The sequence below is a fragment of the Stenella coeruleoalba genome (genome assembly GCF_951394435.1).
Source record: "Stenella coeruleoalba genome assembly, chromosome: 2".
Classification (NCBI taxonomy): Eukaryota; Metazoa; Chordata; class Mammalia; order Artiodactyla; family Delphinidae; genus Stenella; species Stenella coeruleoalba.
The window spans coordinates 37895578-37912113 of record NC_137147.1 but is presented as its reverse complement, the minus strand read 5'-3'; the positions used below and the strand labels follow the sequence as shown (position 1 = coordinate 37912113).

The 16536-nt window shown below is 35.6% G+C and overlaps 1 protein-coding gene across 7 annotated transcripts in view; it reads right to left on the bottom strand.

Moving 5' to 3' along the window:
• The window catches only part of KCNH5 (potassium voltage-gated channel subfamily H member 5), a gene marked incomplete at both ends in the record, with an annotated part of 574893 nt that overhangs the window by 299637 nt on the left and 258720 nt on the right, over window positions 1-16536 (bottom strand). For all 7 annotated transcript variants that reach the window (XR_013827023.1, XR_013827024.1, XR_013827025.1 and 4 more), the window contains one exon: window positions 7308-7431. Coding sequence is in view for 1 of the 7 variants with exons in the window: in XM_079912566.1 (XP_079768692.1) it covers window positions 7308-7431 (124 nt within the window). The remainder of the gene's footprint in view (window positions 1-7307; window positions 7432-16536) is intronic.

The following is a 16536-nucleotide window of genomic DNA, read 5'->3' as shown; positions in this document are numbered from 1 at the left end:
ATAGCCAAGCTCCCCTTCAGTAATAATAAATGACTTCTACAACTTCACTGTTATCTTATTGGAAGGAAAATAAAATTAGATGCACAGAAGCAATCTATCCCTGCTATAATATGGAGCAGCCACAATATAACAGAGGACCACTGCACTTAGAGGACCACTTACAATCTGTAAGGCTCATGGCCAAGTCGTATAACTTCTCTGACTCTTAGTTCCCTCATCAGTAAAATGATGGTAATGTTAATATAACTCAGAGGGTGGGGATTAAAAGGATAATGCACATGAAGTTGCAAATTATAATGTGCTGTACAATGACTTATTACTGGAATGCTTCTTATGGGTGGGGTTAGAAGCCCCTCCAGCCCAACCCTACTCCTTTGCTCCTCTACAATTCTAGGGCAAGGGTTGGGCCATGCCTGCTAATGGGCAGGGTCCCTGTGTCTTAAAGGGATACACACATCATTTTGTGTGTCTTCTTTCTTTGTGAACCCATGACATTGAGGCATAAATTCACCCAGGGCCTGCTGCTGGATAATCTGGCCACTTACCTTGCCACACAACTAACTTGTGGGAAGACTTGATCTTGGGAGTAAGTGAGATTTCTTGAGGCCTGGCTTGGGCTATATCCAGCTTGCCTGAGCATTTGGCAGTACATCTTTCCTGTATATCTTACCCTAGGAAATTTCTAGGACTAAGTGGTTTGGTTTATAGCAAGATTTACTTATTTTTGGATCCCTTGTTTTGCCATCAAAATCTCACAAACCAGCCTCATTATAACACCTGACAGTAAGTATGGCTATAATTTGACAGACTTCCAAAGGAGAAAGGAATCTTACAAACTGAAAAAATATATAATCTAATCATGAGTGCTGCCAATCTTTATCTGCTAATGGTCAACAATGTTCCTGGACTAATAAGCACACAAACATTCAGTCAACACTGAATGTTTCAACACTTTCGCTCATTGTGAAGCAGAGCTCTCGGCCAAATGGAACCAGACTGACGGACATCCATCATGTGTAATGTTCTCTTGTTGACTGAGGTAACCCTGCGTTAATAAAACTACCTGTGAAAATACATCCAATAAAGTGGCTCTTAATATCTCTGCCTCATTGTCTAATTTGATAGTTTGGTTAAGAATTATTAATGGGTCTTCCAAAAAAAAAAAATGTATTTGAAAGCATCTATCTACTCCAATCTTCCCTACCTATCTGATTCCTCTTCTCACCCCTTTATCTTAAAAAACAAAAATAAATAAATGAAAAGTAAATTTTAAAAGAAGTAGAACAGGTTTTTAAAAGGTTCAGGCTAATCAAGGGTAAAATGCTAAAGTGGTTTCTACCTGACCTATGACGGTATGTCTCGAATGTCAGGGCTTTCTAAGGGTCCTGAGATAAGATCAGATGTTTTTAAATGCCATCCCCCCAAAACCTACATACAATTTCCTTCAAACACGCAATACATTTTGTGTCCTTCAGTAAACAGCAACAGTCCAAAAGCTTGGAAATGAAATTATTGGACAATAAAATGAACATTTGAACTTCCTAGGAATCTAGAAATTTCATTAAAATATTTTTTGAAATTTTAGCTAAAATGAGACAGTACATGGCACACATCAGATTTTTATTTTAATAGAAATTTAGCTACTATTATAAAGTTCAAGGATATAGGAAAACCCTCCATCATGGCTGCTGAGATTAGAAACAGGGGGCCATTCTGGACAGCAATCTGACAGCAGTTAATTTACAATTTCTGCATATATTCTACTATCCAGCAATTCTATTTCTGGGCATAGAGACAGACAACTTCTCCCATGGGAACACAAGAAGATGTGTATGAGGATGTTTACCTCCAACTTGTTGGAGTAGCAAAGTGTCAGAAGTTGGAGTTCAAGACTAGTAAAGTGGATAAAGAAAATGAAGGTTGTGAGGACACTGGAACACTATAAAACAGTCAGACATGATGAAATAGATTATGATATAGCAACATTAAAAAATATCAAAAACTGGGGCTTCCCTGGTGGCGCAGTGGTTGGGGGTCCGCCTGCCGATGCAGGGGACACGGGTTCGTGCCCCGGTCCGGGAGGATCCCACGTGCCGCGGAGCGGCTGGGCCCGTGAGCCATGGCCGCTGAGCCTGCGCGTCCCGAGCCTGTGCTCCACAGCGGGAGAGGCCACAGCAGTGAGAGGCCCGCGTACCGCAAAAAAAAAAAAAAAAAAAAAAAAAAAAAAAAAAATATCAAAAACATAATGGTGAGTGAAAAGAGTAAGAAACTGTATATCTTACTGCACAGTATGAATTATGTAGGCCTTAAAAACACACACAAAGCAACATCATTTCAAGAATACACGTATTTATTAAACACATGGAAGATGGATTAGAAAGACATACAATGAACACACTAAAATGAATAGCTATGGAAGATGAAGGGGAATGGAAGGGGAAAAGAAATAAAAGAAAAGAAGTTGAAACAAAATAAAACAAATAAAATGAAATTAAAATAAAATAAATAGACTGTGCCTAGAGAGATCCAAATGATAATATTGGGACAAACTGAGGAGTATGTTTAATTTGATTCTATGCACCTGGTCTAATGGGAGAAGGACTGGGAAAGACAAAGAAGGAAAAAGATAAGAAAACAGAATAAATATACAAATGTATAAATAATGTATAATAATATATAATGTATAAATAATCTTAGCCTCTTGATATTGTAAAATTACAAATTAATATTTGTCATTTTCCATAAAACAACTCACATTTGAATATTTTAAAAATAGGACATGTAATCTTTATGCAGTTACCACTTTAATCCTATCAATTTTAATCCATCTAGTGCAAGTTGTATACAAAGATGACTCTTTTTCAGCACATAAAGTATTCATATTTTTTCCTCACAAAGTGATACTCACTGATTTGTAGCTTCTTATTCTGTTATGTTTGTCTAAAACTTGTCATTATTAAAATCAGTAAAATTCTTTGATTTGTTATAAGGCTACCCTCAGTATCAAATTATTTATGTCCATATTCAACTAGAATTCAGTGATTCCAAAACTGTATAACATTAGCTTTAACACTGTATTTCTAAATGTGTATAAAAGTTTCTTTCCTCCCTCTGTTTCCTTGTGTATCATATTCAAAGGCTTTTATAGATTTATACAGGAAATGGAAAACAACTATATGTAAACAAAATTGGAATCATGATGCAGATATTGTTTTGAAATCTTTTTTGTTCATTTGGCTGGTTGGTTGATTTTTTTACTTAGTAATACGTTGTTAGCTTCTTTCAGTGTCATTATTCTTCCAACATATGATGTAAGAAGTTAGGGCTTTGCCTTAACATTTTTTAATAAATATACTACCAGACATTTTTATTATTTCCAGGTCTTCATTCTTCTAAAAAGTGCTTCAATGAAAGTAAAATGGGTGTAGTTTAATTTTTAAACGGAATGTAGAAGTTTGAAAGGGGCGTGCATTAAAATAAACTATGCCTTAAGAAAACCTGATAAGATTCAAACACTTGCTCATATATCAGATGCTAGTCTTCATTGCTCTGCGAGAGCATTCAATTGCTTGCAAGTTTTAGATTAGCAGAACACAGTGGGCATTTTGTGCAATCAAGTAATAATTGTTTGTGTTAAGAATACTGTTATGTTTAACTAGTGATTACCAGTGGGGAGAGGGAAGAGGGGAGGGGTAAGAAAAGGGTAGGGGATTAAGAGGTACAAACTACGAGTTATAAATAAGCTACAAGGATATACTGTACAGCACAAGAAATATAGCCAATATTTTACAATAACTTTAAATGGAGTATAATTTATAAAAATTTTGAATCACTGTTATACACCTGAAATTAATATAAATTAACTATGCCTTAATAAAAAAATTTTTAAAGAATATTGGTATTCGTAGAGAATGGACTTGACATGGGGAGGGGCAAGGGTAAGCTGCGAGGAAGTGAGAGAGTAGCATTGACATATATACACTACCAAATGTAAAATAGGTAGCTAGTGGGAAGCAGCCGCATAGCACAGCAAGATCAGCTCTGTGCTTTGTGACCATCTAGAGGGGTGGGATAGGGAGGGTGGGAGGGAGACTCAAGAGGGAGGGGATATGGGGATATATGTATACATATAGCTGATTCATTTTGTTATAAAGCAGAAACTAACACAACATTGTAAAGCAATTATACTCCACTAAAGATGTTAAAAAAAATAAAAGAATACTGGTATTTTGAAAATACTATCTGTAACAAAAGTGAAGAAGAATTGGGGGGAGATTTGCATACTTCTTCCCACGGTGAAAAAGTGTAACATAATCCAAAGCTCTCTGCTTTCTTACCCACCTCAAATACCATAACACTTGGGATAAAATACAATAAATAAAAGCATGTTATACAGAAGTCTGTGAGACCTAGGTTAGGGTTTATTGCAAAACAAGCCAACCAATTCAACAATACTGACACAGAACACTGAGCTGTGTCCTGTAGTGCATACAAGAGTGAACAAGATGGAATCCTTACCTTCAAGGCATGTATAATCTGGCACTGCTGGTAGGAGGGAAAGCAATGCTTTAAGGGGAGAGAATATACATTCTCTGTGTTACAACATGCCAGCATTTTTTAATGAACTTTTTATAGGAAAAATTGCATGTGCCAAAGAAAACAGGCTGGGGTATAGGGGCAGATACATGGGAAGCAGGAAGAGATGTGAGCATGACTTCACAATATATCCGGATATGAAGAGCAATACATCTCAAAAATGACAACAAAAGCAATAGCGATGAAAACCCCAGGGATAAGAAAAACTAGTTTAAGGCCATATGACGGTGCCAAATGATGAACTATAGGGAGTCAAAGGAGGAAAAGTTATGAGCACCTTCAGGTAGAAGATGGCAACTTGAAACAAGCCCGGCATGATGATGGTGGGAGGTCAGGAAATAGGTATGGGAGCATCTACATTTCCTGGAATTCTCTATAGAACCTGTTCCACAGGTTAGGTCTACCATAAAACTAACCTTTTCCTAACCTAAACCCTGCCAAGACACAAGGGAGCAGAAATGCTCAATACAAACCTTGGCCTCCCAGAATTTAGAACACACACCTCAGTGACAGTGCTAGGCCAAGAGCTAATATCCACCCAGCAGGTAAAAAGGCACAAGAGACATCCGTGCTACCAAAGAGAGTTTCTCAACGAGGGGCCACAGTTTTTCATCATTCCTACCTACCAATTTCAGGCCTGGAAGTGAAGGTTGAATACGAGAATGACTTTAGTAGAGAGAAAATGAGGACTGCTGGGAGAGGATAAGCGAAGAAAGAGGATGTTTGAACAGATAATTTCTCAGTGCTGGCTAAGCATCAGGATCATCAGAGCTGCTGGTTAAAAGTACTGATTCCTGCCCCCACCTACCCACCTGAGGTGATTCTGATTCAATAGGTTTAAGATGAGGTCTGAGAATCTGTGTTTTGCAAAACCTCTCTAAGTGATTCCCATGTACAGTCAGGTTTAGACTCCATATGAAATCCCTACCCTCCATGAAGATGTAGAATATATATATTTGTATATGCATATAATGTTTCGCAGCATAAAGGGGTAGAAAAAAAGATAAATAAATCACTGTTTCCCTGGGCAAATCCCTTAACCTAACTCTAACTCAGTTTTTCCTCTGAAAAATAACGAATATGGAGTAGAAAATAATTGACCCCTTGCAGTTCTAAAATAACATGATTTTGGTACTTAGTTAAGTGTGAGCTTTAAAGAAAAATTAACTCAAGGAAAAAACATCCCATCTGGCATTACCGAAATATTGTGAAAAGTTTTCGGTTCTAAATTGGTTCCTTATATAGAGTTTCCTTTTCTCTTTTATGATCTTTTTTGGTAATACTCTCTTTAAGCTCACAGATATGGAATATTTTAAAAGAATTGTTATAAATAATATAAATGCCAGATTCTGTTTTACATAAGTCAAACAAAATAGCAGTGGTACAATGTACCAACATAACAAAGTACGTGTGATTTACACAGTATGAAAAAACTTCATTTTGATTTTTTTTTTAATGTTCAAAAACCATGTCCTACTTGGTTGGGGGTTGTTGCCTCTACTTTGTTCAATACAGTTTTAGCAACTCAAGAAGTGCTGATGACATCAATGGTCCTCTGATATAGGATGTTCCTTTGATCACTTGGCACCTAGAATAGTTTGTGGCCCATAGAGGGTGATCAAAAAATATTTATTGAATGAATTAATAAATTCACAGCTATGCAAAAATATTTCTCTTTGCAAAAGTTCTCACCAGTGGCTCTTAAACTATGTATTTCTATTGACAGTTTAGTCTCCTTAACATTCTAATATAATTTTTACCCTATAGTTTTCATGTGAATCAATAGGTTCTGGTACCAATTCCAATCTGGGTGTGGGGGTGGTGGTGGAGAGTTTCCCTATACCAACAACAAGCAATTCTAGGGACACCAGCTGGGTGTCCTATGATTCAACTCAATTCTGACACTACCTACCTGCAGAGAGCATCAGATTCCACAGGTTAAACATTGAGGGTTCAGTCCTACAAGACTACCCTCCACCAGACTTCAGGAATCAGTCACAAGCCTAGGTCGTTGCCTGTGTTTCTGACCCACCTAATACAGATTGGAGGTTCCCATGACACCCTCCTTAAACTTCAGCACCAGTTACAAGCAGAGGTTGTTATGTGTACTTTTGACAAACAGCTATATATGAGAGGTTCCCATGACCTCTTCCTTTGGTTTGAATAATTTGCTAGAGAGACTCACAGAGCTCAGAGAAACATTTTGCTTACCAGATTACTGGTTTATCATAAAAGGATATAACTCAGAAACAGGCAGATGGAAGAGATGCACAGGACAAGGTATGGGGCTTCCATGCCCTCACCAGACATGCCACTCTCGGCACTTCCACATGTTGCCCAAACTGGAAGGCCTCAGAACCTGTCCTCTGAGTTTTTATGGAGGCTTCATTACACAGTCATAATTGATTAAATCATTGCCATTGGTATTGATTCAACCTCCAGCCCCTCTCCAGGAGACTGGGGAGAGGGCATGGTACTAATTACATGGTTGGTTCCTCTGGCAGCCAACCCCATCTTTAGGTTATCTATGGGCTTTCCAAAAGTCACCTCATTAACATATAACAAGAAATTCCAAGAGTTTTGGGAGCTCTGTACCAAGAACTGGGTGCAAGACCAAATCACAGTGAATCTAAGTAAGTTTAAGCCTTTTAACCACATTCAACATTTAGTTAAACTTCAGAAAACATTCCTGAGCTGTTCTCTTAACCTACCTGCAAGTGCTACTTTTCTGCATGACGTCAGCTCGATGATACCCAGAGAGTTTGCAAAAACCGTCATTACTATAAACTACAGGCCAATCCACAATCTGGGCATTTCCCAGTAAGAAACTCGATTCTAAAGGAGAAAGAAGAAAAGGGAAGTTTTTTAGCTTCATTTAACAATGTACTTCTTTCAAGTAATTAAAAAGACATATTCATAAAAATAAACAAATATAACTATGGTTTGTTATGGTACAAATAATAAAACGTATCCTTGAAACTGGCATTATTACTTTAGCATGATCAGCAACTGAGATCTGCAATGAGTACAAGATTTGCATATAAACTAAAAACTCCACTGAAAAGAAGCCAGTTTACAATACTCTTTGCATTCAAGTAAACAGTACACTATGAAAACAAAGCATGGTTAATATTAAATAAATGTTAATGACTATAATAATCACAGCTAAAAACAGTTTAATTTATTAAGACTAAGGGCTACAGTCACTTCTCTACAAACTGAGAATATTAAACTTAATAACAGAGACAAGTTTGGATGACTCCTCCAAAAACTGTATTAATGTAATTTTGACATGATGGGACAAATTCATTGTCCATCAGTTTGATCTAGAGAAGTCTAATTTAAAATCAAATTTTTAAATAAAGTCCCTTTTTAAAATAAAATTATTCAAAGACATTATTTTCAACCACATGCTACACGGAATTTGGAAACTACCATTATTCTAAATAAAAGAAACATCTCTGGTCTGTTTTGCATGGAGAAGTGGTTTTGCTTTAGGTATAAAAATTAATACAAAAAATAATATCTTTTGGCATATACCTTGATTGAAAATCCAACAGTTTTAGGCAGTAACTTTAGCAGTTTTGTAGGTCAAATGATAAATATGTTAACATCAAAATTAAAACAATATTAAAATATAAAACATAAAATTATTTTTAAAATAAATATCAATATTTTACAAGCAGATTTTTTAGGGAGTACTGTACTTCAAAATATCTACCTAAAAAATCTTTTTTGAACTCATATTGAGTGGTGTACTGAAGAGAAATTAACTTATGAGTAGATGACTTGAAGTTTAAATTCTGACTTACAGTTGCTCTTCATATAAATAACAATGCAATTCACTGACTAAGTAGCTGCTAAGTAAAAGGCACTACTCTGGATCAGACAATGGGATAAAATAAAGATCAATAAACCATGCCCTTTACTCTCAAACAACTTACATATGAAGAAAAACAAATATGTAACCAAGTACAATTTACCAGAACAGATGCCAAATCAAGAAGCATGGGCCAACATATGGAAAAAAATCTGTTTCAAGGCACTAAAAGACAATCAAAAGTGGATAGAAACCGGAAAAGACAAACCCTTGAAAAAAGGAAGACACATTAGGTGAGATATTCATTTAACTGTCCATTCCCCTGAGAGCACGTCTCAGTTTGTAAAGTTTGTGGATGACAGAGCTCAAACAGAAAAGTCTTATGGGGCTAAAAAGTCAAAGATCATAATTTGGGACCGCCAAAGCAGCTTGAAGTTAAGGTGGAGTTCCTTTAACATATGGAGCCATAAACCTGTATATAAATCTACCTCAAATCCTCCTCTGTGACCTAAACTGCATGCACAGGATGAGACTACAAGGAACCCATCTTGTCGTGCAATGACTAGAAGGCTAAAGAGGTAGGCAGAAACTTCATCAGCTTCCCAAAGCTATAGGACAAATTTTGGAGTTCGAGTCCTATCAAGTTAGAGAAGCTTGGTAAATACCTTGAGCTTTCCATTAATTCCACAGAAGGCCTTACTTCAGGAATAAAAATCAAGTCTCAGGATAAATGGTTATGACCTGAGTCTAAGATCAAAAATGTAGAAAATAGACTCATACTAAAAAAAAAAAAAAAAAAAAAAGCTAAAGTCATAATTAAGGTGACGCACCAGTAATTTAACCACCTGCTAAAATAAAATGAAATCCTCTTCAGAGGAAAATAATAAAGACCAAAATCTCTACATTGTATCAATACAATGTCTGTATACAGTTAAAAATTATTAGGCATGCAAAGAAACAGGAAACTGTAACAATAATCGAGAAAAAATGGGCAATAGAGAGGTTGAGATGGGAACATAGAAATAAACAATACAATCTCTGAAATAAAAAACTGAATAGATTTAACAATATATTGAACAATAAAAAAGAAAGGACAGTTTAAAAACATATCAATGCAAATTACTGCAAACTGAAGCAAAAAGAGAAAATAACGGAAAAGATGTCCTGGGACAATATCAAGCAGTCTAAAATATATGTAGCTGAGTCTGGGGAAAAAAACCAGAATAGGACACAAATGTTACTTAGATAAAGAATGACTAAAATTTTTCAAATAGCATGAAAAATAGCAACACAGAGATCTTAGCTCAGTAAACCTCAAGCAAGATAAACCAAAGAAAGCAACAGTAAGAAGATGACAGTAAAATTGCTAATGAAAAATAAGGGAAAAAAAATTTTAAACATCAAAAAAAAGATACATTATTTATATGTGTTATATTTGGGGGAGGTGTAATAAATACAGCATACAAAGAATGAAAAACAAAGGAGGCCAGAAATCAATGGAATGACATCTTTAAAATACTGAGAGAAAAATGTTTATCAACCTAGATTTTTATAGAGAGCAAAGATATCCTTCAAAATTGAAGGTCAAATAAAGACATGCTCAGAAACAAAAACTGGGAGAAACCATTGCCAGCAGAATCACAATAAAACAAATGTAATAGGTATTTTAGCTGAAAAAATAATAATAGTAACAATAATAATAACAATAACCTCCACAAAAAAAGTCAAGAAGGGAAAAACAAACAACAGATAGGACAAATAGAAAATAAACCCCAGGACGGTAGCCCTAAATCCAACTATATCAAGCATTACATTAAATGTAAATAGAATAAACACACTAATTATAAGACAGAAATTTTCAGACTGGATTTTTAAAAACAGAATAGAAACTGATAGTCTAGTATTTTAAGAGAGCCATTTAAAGTATAAAAAGATAGATACAGACTTCCCTGGTGGTCCAGTGGATAAGACTTCACCTTCCAATACAGGGGGTGTGGGTTCAATCCCTGGTCAGGGAGCTAAAATCCCACATGCCTTGGGGCCAAATAAAACAAAACATAAAACAGAAGCAATATTGTAACAAGTTCAATAAAGACTTAAAATTTTTTTTAATTTGAAAATTGAAAGTGTGGGGGAAAATACACTACTCAAACACTAAGCATAAGAAAGTAAGTCTGGGAGGCTTCCCTGGTGGCGCAGTGGTTGACAGCCCACCTGCCGATGCAGGGGACACGGGTTCATGCCCCAGTCCGGGAAGATCCCACATGCTGCGGAGCAGCTGGGCCCGTGAGCCACGGCCACTGAGCCTGCGCGTCCAGAGCCTGTGCTCCGCAACGGGAGAGGCCACAACGGTGAGAGGCCCACGTACCACAAAAAAAAAAAAAAAAAAAGAAAGTAAGTCTGCCCATAATACAAAATAAAGTAGCTGAAGACAAGGGGTAATAGAAATAAGGAGGGGCATTTAATAATAATAAAGGAGTCAATTCATTAAGAAGATACAGCACTCCCAAATGCATATGAAAGTAATGAAAGAGCTTCAAAATGCATGAAGAAAAAAAATGACATAACTAGGATAGACAATTTCACAATAATAAAGGGAGATACTAACCTTCTGCCTTAACTAGCAGAACAACCAGATGAAGAACTGATTGAGGATATAGAATATTTGAACAACACCAACACTATCAACTAACTCAAACTAACTGACATTTACAGGACACCCCACACTACACTACAGAATACACATTCTTTTCCAGTGCGTGTGGAAATTCCACCAAGATGTAACTGACTTTGAGCCACAAAAATTGTCAATAAATTTCAAAATATTGAAATTACATAAAGTATATTTTCTGACTTCAAAGTAATTAAATCAGAAATCATTTTTTTTAATTATCTAGAAAAATCTACAGTATTTGGATGTTACCCAATTCATTTCTAAACCACTGGGTCAAAGAAGAAATCAACAGAAATATAGAAGATATTTTAAACTGGATGATAATAAGTTTGTTGTATACATTTAAAGCAGTGCTTAGAGAGAAATTTCTCATTTTAAAGTTTTATTTTTTAATGAAAAGTTTAAAATCAATAATCTAAACTCTTTTATGAAGAAACTAGAAAAATAATAGCTATTAAATACAAATTAAATAGAAGGAAGTAATAAAGGTCAGAATGTAGATCAGTGAAATAGAAAACATTCAAAGAAGAGTGAACTTCAAAAAAACACAAGTTACCATCATCAAGAATGAAAGAGTAGACATCACTGGATATAGTACACATAGCAAATGGTAATAAAGGTACAGCAAACAATATTTTGCCAATGAATTATAAAACTGTGATGAAATGAATTAAATTTCTGAAAATAAAAAACTTATAAAAAACAGGCACAAAAAGAAATGGAAAATTTAAATAGCTTAATATTTTTTAATGAAAACTAAAGGCCCAGATGGCTATGGGCTCAGGGAATTCTTTCAAATATTTAAATAAGACATAGTACAAATATTACACAAACTCTCGGAAAATAGGTGAGGAAACATTTCTGAACTTGTTTTATGAGGTTAGCATTATTATGATACCAAAATCTGACAAGGGCTGTTAAAGAAAGAATTACTGACCAATAGATCTTATGAATGTAGTTGCAAAAATACAGAAGAAAATATTGGCAAATAGAATCCGGCAATATATAAAAAAGAAAATAGGGCTTCCCTGGTGGCACGGTGGTTGAAAGTCCGCCTGCCAATGCAGGGGACACAGGTTCGTGTCCCGGTCCGGGAAGATCCCACATGCCATGGAGCGGCTAGGCCCATGAGCCATGGCCGCTGAGCCTGGGCGTCCGGAGCCTGTGCTCCGCAACGGGAGAGGGCACAACAGTGAGAGGCCCACATACCGCAAAAAAAAAAAAAAAAAAGAAAAAAAAAGGAAAATAGATCATAGCCAAGTAGGGTTTATCTCATGAACATAAGGTTGATTTATCATTATGAAATCAATCAATGCAATCCATCAACAGAATAAAAGAAAAAGCCATATGATTATATCTCAGTAGATGCAGAAAAAAGCATTTGACAAAATTCACACTGATTCATAGTTAAAATATGTGAGCAAACTAAGAATAAAAGAAAACTTCCTCAAACTGATAGAGGATACCTGCTAAAAAATCCATAACTAACATCATTTTTAAAGCTAGAATACTAAATATTTTCCCCCTAGGATTAGGAAAAAGTCAATGATATATACTCTCAACCCTTATACTCAACATTTCATCAGAGGTCCATCTAAGAAAATAAAGGAAAAAAAAGAAAAAGAAACAAACCAAAAACGTATATAAGATATAAATGTTTAAAAGGTAAATGTAATTTTTTTTTCTATTTGCAGATGACATGATTGTTTATGTAGAAAATCCTAAGGAATATTCAAAAGGATATCTAAAATTATTGAGTGAATTAAGCAAGGTTACAAGACATAAAGTCAATATAAAATCTATTTTGTTTATATTAACTAGCATTAAACAATTGGAAAATGAAAAGCAATTTCACTTAGAATGATATCAAGAAGTATAAAATACTTAGAAAGAAATTTAACAAAATACATGTAGGACCTCTAGAGTGAAAACTAAAAAATGCTGCTTACAAATGGCTTCTCAACAAATGGAGAGCTATGCCATGTGAATGAATTGAAAGACTGGATATTTTAAGACTTCAGTTCTCTACAAATCAGTCTATAGATTTAATACAATCCCAATGAAAATACCAACAGCCTTTTTTGAAGTAATTGACAAAATAATTATAAAATGTTTGTGAAAATACAAATTACCTAAAATAACCCAAAATAAAATCTGAAAAAGAAGAACCAAGTTGGAGAAACATACAACGATAGTAATTAATATAGTATGAAATTGGAGTTGGGACAAATAGATCAATGAAACAGTTTAAAGACTTCAGAAATAGACCCTTACATAAATGGCCAACTGATTTTTTGCAAAGATGCCAAGGCAGTTTCATTAAGAAAGACAACTTCAATGAACTGTGCTTAAACAACTGGCTATCCATACAAGCAAAAATTGAACCATGACCCTTACTTCACACCACACACACGAAAATAATTTAAAACAGGGCATAGACTGAAACACAAAAGTGAAAATAAAAATAAAACATAGAAGGAAATCTTTGCAACTTTGAGGAAGACAAAAATTTCTAAGACTCATATAGTAATCACCATAAAAGAAAGTATTGATAAATAAATTAGACATTATCAAAATTAAAATCAACTGCTCATTCAAGGACACTGTCAAGAAAATGAAAAGGGAATCCACAGACTGAGAGAAGATATTCACAATGCAGATACCTGAGAAAGAACTCCTATCCAAAACAGGCCCGAAAAATCCTACCAAAGGGCAAATGACCCGATTAACAAAATGGGCAAATGACTTGAACAGACATTTCACAAAAGAAGATGTACAACAGCCAATAAGCACAAGAATAAGATACTCACCATCATCATGCATTAGGGAAATACAAACTAAAAGCACGATGATCTATCACTGCTTAACCACTAGAGTGGTTATAAAAGCTAATAATACAAAAATGTTGATGAAAATATGGAACAACTGAAATTCTTTATAAAATGCTAATGAGAATATAAAATGGTATGATCACTTTGGAAAACAGTTTCATGAGAAGTTAAATATTCAACTATGACCCAGAAATTTCACTTCTAGGCATTTACTCAAGTGAAATGAAAAGATACGTTAACAAAAAGACTTGTAGAAGAATGTTCACATCAGATTTATTCACAGTAGCCCAAAACTGAAAACAATGCAAATGTCCATCGACAAGAGAGTGGATTAAAAATTGTGGCATATTCATACAAGACATACTACTCAGCTCTAAAATGGAACAAACTACTGATAGATTGCAGCCACACAAATTAATCTGAAAAACACTGATGATTTAAAGAAGTCAGAAACTATAATTTCATTCATATGAAGTTTAAATACAGGCAAGGTCAATCTATGGCGATAGAGATCAGAACAATGATTTCTGAGGGGGATGGGATGGTAGAGGGACTGATGACTTTCTGGAGAAGGTCATTGTTTTCTATCTTTATAGAGATATAAACTACAGAGGTATATACATTTGCCAAAACTAATTGAACTGTATACAAGATCTGTATGTTTTACTTCATATAAAGTATACCTCAAACTTAAAAGAAAATACAAGAAGGACAAAGGACTAGAGAATCACAAGTTTTAGGAAACCAGTGGCATTTGAGCTGAACCCTAGCTATAAGAATGGTAATACTACGTTTCCTTGGTACATACAGTGATCAGAGTAGAGTTTAAAATGATCTTATTCCTGCAAAAATGCTTCATAAAATATAAATTCTTCTATAAATATATATTTTCATTTATATATAGCATCAATTATAAATATTTGTAATATGATCATCAAAAATTAACTTCTTTCCCTTCTTAGCCCAGGCCAGTTCCTAGTCAGTTTAACCTCTCTAATCCATAGGTTCCTCACTTCATAACTAGGTAGCTGTGGCAGTGCATATAGCTTGCTACATGGTCTCCCTGATTTTCAGACTAACATTCATTTGTCCCCCTCAAGCCCTGCCTCCATCCTACCACTCTTCATCCAGATCAAGTCTCCCAACTGTTAACATCACTGAATCCTCTCCCAGACTCACAAAGTCCTTTGAAATCCAGCCTCATCCTCTCTGCCTGTGCAAACATATTTCTCATTATTCTCCTGAAGTCCATACTATTGCAGTTAGGTCAGTTTTCTCATTATATCCTTTCCCATTATATCCTCTCATTATATCCTCAAAAGATGCTCACTCATGATGCCTACTATCCACTTGAAATACTTTTTCTTCATCCCTTTGCCTATCAAAACTTTTTCTTCATCCCTTTGCCTATCAAAACTTTTAAGAACCAGTTCAACTCTCCCTTCTCTATGACACATTCAGTGGTTACCACTGAATCCACATCCTCTGGCTACCATCATATCTGTCTGTGTCCAACCCTTCACAGGACAAACTTTTCATAAAAGTTGTCTATTCTCATTGGCTCTATCTTCTCAGCCCCTATTCACCCAACTCACTCCTATCTGGCTTACGTCCTCACCGCTCCAAGACAACCTAGGTAACCAATAATCTCTCCATGTCACCAAATCCAAAGGACACTTTTTACCCTTTCCACTTAATAATTCAGAAGCAATGGTATCCACTCCCTCCTTAAAAATGTCTCAATCCTCAGCTTACATAGAACAACATTTCCCTGATTCTCTGGACACTCCATTTCCTTTGCAGACTCAATACTCTTTATCCAGTCAGTATATTAAAGTTCCTCTATGTCCATTCCTCTTCTGCTTTCACCTATCACCATAGATTCAGTAACTCTATCTCCAAACCAGACTTCTTCTGTAAACTCTAGATCTTTATATCCAGCTTCACCTCTCCTCATAGATAGCTTAAATTTACCTCAGTAGAACATGTCCATGACCTGTCATTTCCCCAAATCAGATGCTTTCCCAGTGTTTCCTATCTTAGAAAATGAGATCACCATCCATGCAGCAATCTGGGAGCCATCTTTCAACATCCTTCTGTTTACCCCTATAGCTTATTACCAAATCTTATTAATTTTATCTCCTAGAACCCTTTCAAATCTCTCCATTTCTCTAGATCCTCATCATCATCTCCCAAATCCAAGCTTCCATCATCTCTCCCAACTCCAAGCTTCCATCATCTCTCCCCTAGACCATGCCAAGAGCTACCTAATCGGTTTACTCAGGCCCTCTCAATGAAGGAATCATTGAGTGACTCCTTCAATAGATTATCCACACTGAAGCCAGGCAGGTCTTTTCAAAATTCAATCTGGATTGTATCCCCTCCCTGCTTTAACATCTGTCAATAGCTTGTCAGGGCTCTCAGAACTCTCCCAAGTTTGCAGGGCCTATAATGACCTCAGAGTCTGTCAAACCTCAACTCTCACCATTCTGCACCTTGCCCTGAGTATGACAGCCAGCCACTTTTTCCTTGTAAGTTTTTCCTTGTAAGTTTCAAGTCCTCTCCCACCATAGGAGGACCTTTTAACTTGACATTCTCTCTGCCTGAACATCATT